A 2847-nucleotide genomic window follows, 5' to 3' on the forward strand; every position below is an offset into this window, starting at 1 on the left:
CCGCCACTCAGCACCCCTTTACTGAAGCCCCTCAGCCTTCCACCCCACGGCCCTCACTCTGCAGGCTGCCTGCCCCGCCCCGGCCCCCGCCCCCGCACCTGCACCTCTGGGGGACCCTGCGCCCCTCCCCCGGGGCTGCTCTCCGCCCACACGCGGTGGCCCAGTCTTTCCCCCTGACTGGTCTCCTGTTGTGGGGGAGGCCCCGTCCCCTGGTTCCATGGCCCTCTCCTTCCCAGGAACCCTGAGCCCGAAGCCCCGGGACATCTGGGACCCCGACCCAGCCGGGCAGCTGGAAGAGGGGCCACCCTGTGAAACCCGTGAGGCCCTTTCTCCGTCTCCCCGGCCTTCTGCCTTGAGAGTCCTGTAGGAGGGATCACAGGCTAGAGTGTGGGGGACCCTGCGGGAGGCAGGGCGCGGGGATGGCTCAGGGGCCCACAGCTGTGGTTAGGCGCAGGTGGAGCCGGGGCTGTGGCCGCCCACAGCTCTGCGCCGCGGCCTGGCCGCTACCCTCTCCTTTATGAGAAACAACCACCTGACTTTAAACTGGCAGGGGCCTCGGGTAGGGGGGCAGGACACGGGCCACCCCAAGCTCCCTCTCAAGGCTGGCCCTCAACACCAGTCTTCTGCCAGGAGGACCTTCCTTCAGAAGGGGCGGGTGGGTGTCACCGTGGAAGGTGAGCGGGCGCCAAGCTGGGCGGCGGGCCGCATCCCGTGCTGGTGGCCAGGGGCTCTCAGGCAGAGGCCAAGGGACCGTTTTCTGCCTCTGCTTGTGCATGTCCTGTCTCCTGGGTGGCGTCCCCATGGCGGGTGCCTCAGTCCTGGACCCTGAGGTGGACTGCAGCATGGACGTCATCCTGGTGGGCTCCAGCGAGCTGTCGGCGCCTCCTTCACCAGAGCCCTGCAGAGGTGAGGGCCCGTCAGGTGCAAACCCCTGCTCGGGATGCCAGCCCCGGGCTGGGCAGCACTGAGGGCTCTGGAATATTCGCACATCATTTGGACACCTGGGCAGGGCCAGGAGGGCCCCACCCGAGGACTCCTCCCCCAGGCATGGATGTGTAATGTGGCAGGAAAGGCGAAGGGGGGTGGGGTGCAGGCATCCCTGGCTTCTGTGACTTCAGAAGATCAACTGTGACACCTTTTCTGGGCAGTGTTTAAATTACGCATCAGCAGAAGGAAAGGTCCCCTTCTTGATTTTCCTCCCCAGATCTGATTGCACATGAAGTCAAGGTTAACCAGCGGGACATAGAAGGTGACAGGCCGCTCACCGCCCACGCGCAGGGGAAGGGGTGTCGGCCGGCTCTGGAAAGCTCGCTGCAGCCTCGTATGCACCGTGTCCTTCCCCAGAGGGGGCAGCGGACACTGCTGTCTCCCCTCCAGCAGCCCGTGCCCCCCGAGGCTCCATTTAGGGTGCACAGTCCAGTGTCTTTTAGGATATCACGGTGTGCCACCATCACCACGATCTAATTTCAGGACATTTTCATCACCTCCCCCAAAACCCCCAAACCCATTCCTTAGCATGCCCCCTCCTCCGATACCAGGCGACCACAGACCCACTTTCTCTATGGATTCCTTGCATTTCCGTGTGCATTTTAGGATCAGCTTGTGGATTTCTGGGGAAAAAAAAAAAAAGGCCCCCGCGGGCCGGCTGGGGAGCGAGCAGTTTCGAACAGTTTCGAGCAGTCTCCGCGTCCGTGAACGGGGGCGCCGTCCCGCTCCCCGCACTCCGGTCTCCTGCGATTGCTCTCGAGGACGTCTCCCCACTCTCGTTAGCTTCGTTCGCTCGCTGCGTCGGACGGTGCGCTGACGCACGCTGCACTTTGTGCCCCTAGACCTGTGCATCTGCTGTGGGAGCTTCCAGGTGCACACACAGCACCCTCTGTTTGAGGGGGGGATGTGCGCCCCGTGCAAGGTAAGCAGGGAGGTGGGAGTGGCTTCGTGGGGTCCCCGCTGGAGCAGGGGGGCACCGGGCTGCTTCGTCTCTCGCCAAGGACACGTTCCTGGATTGCCTCTTCCTGTATGACGACGACGGGTACCAGTCCTACTGCTCCATCTGCTGCTCCGGAGAGACGCTGCTCATCTGCGAGAACCCCGACTGCACCCGGTGAGGCTGGGCGCCCAGGGGGGCGGGGCGAGGGACCAGGAGCCCAGGAGGGCGAGGGCCCCCCACCCCCACGCCCCGAGGAGAACGCTCTCCAAAGCTCCCCTCAAATGTTTCGCGGGGCGCGGCGCTCTCGCACCTGGAGCTGGGCGTCGAAAGATCTGTTTCCGTTTTTGTTTTTGTTATTGTTATCACCAAGACCTGCTGCTCCCTCAGTCATCATGTCGGGCTCGAGGGACACCCCGGCCCCTCGGGGCTGCTGCTCACCGCTGAGCGGCACTTTCATGCCTCGAGGTCCCCCCACTTCAGTGCTGCGGGCCACCCTTGCGTTTCCAGTCCCCTGCCCAGATCTGCCCCAGCTGGCGCCCCTGCACTTGGCTTTGCTGGGAGACCTCGTCTGTTTCCAGAGGCTCGGGGGTTGGGGGGAAGACGGGCGGCTTAAGGGGGTCCTTCAAAATCTGTCACCGTCGTAAACAGCCTGCCGTCTTCTGCAGAGCGCTTGGTTCCTGTCACTCCAGGTCCCAGGAGGGACTGGTCTCCCTTCCCTGGCCCACGGTCTCGCCCCCACTCCCCCCGCCACCTTGCGGGTGCTGACGGACAGGGCCAGCTTGGCCTTTGCACAAGAGCCGGGCGTGGCCTCCATGGCTCAGGCCAGAGCGAGGGGCAGGCTCTTCTCTGCCGCAGACCGACCGCGGTTTCACTGGTGGCCGGGGCCGTGTCATCTCAGCCACTGTGGCTTTCTGTTTGAC

General features: G+C 64.4%; 1 protein-coding gene across 1 annotated transcript in view; it reads left to right on the forward strand.

The window, feature by feature from the left end:
- Positions 1-6: 6 nt before the first annotated feature.
- Positions 7-2847, forward strand: part of DNMT3L (DNA methyltransferase 3 like) — a 17605-nt gene continuing 14764 nt past the window's right edge. The window contains 5 exon segments of the mRNA XM_023521145.1: positions 7-317; positions 817-906; positions 1205-1249; positions 1830-1909; positions 1989-2101. Of these exon segments, the coding sequence (XP_023376913.1) occupies positions 218-317; positions 817-906; positions 1205-1249; positions 1830-1909; positions 1989-2101 (428 nt within the window). The 5' untranslated portion in view covers positions 7-217.

The sequence above is a fragment of the Pteropus vampyrus genome, unplaced genomic scaffold (assembly GCF_000151845.1).
Source record: "Pteropus vampyrus isolate Shadow unplaced genomic scaffold, Pvam_2.0 Scaffold296, whole genome shotgun sequence".
Taxonomy (NCBI): Eukaryota; Metazoa; Chordata; class Mammalia; order Chiroptera; family Pteropodidae; genus Pteropus; species Pteropus vampyrus.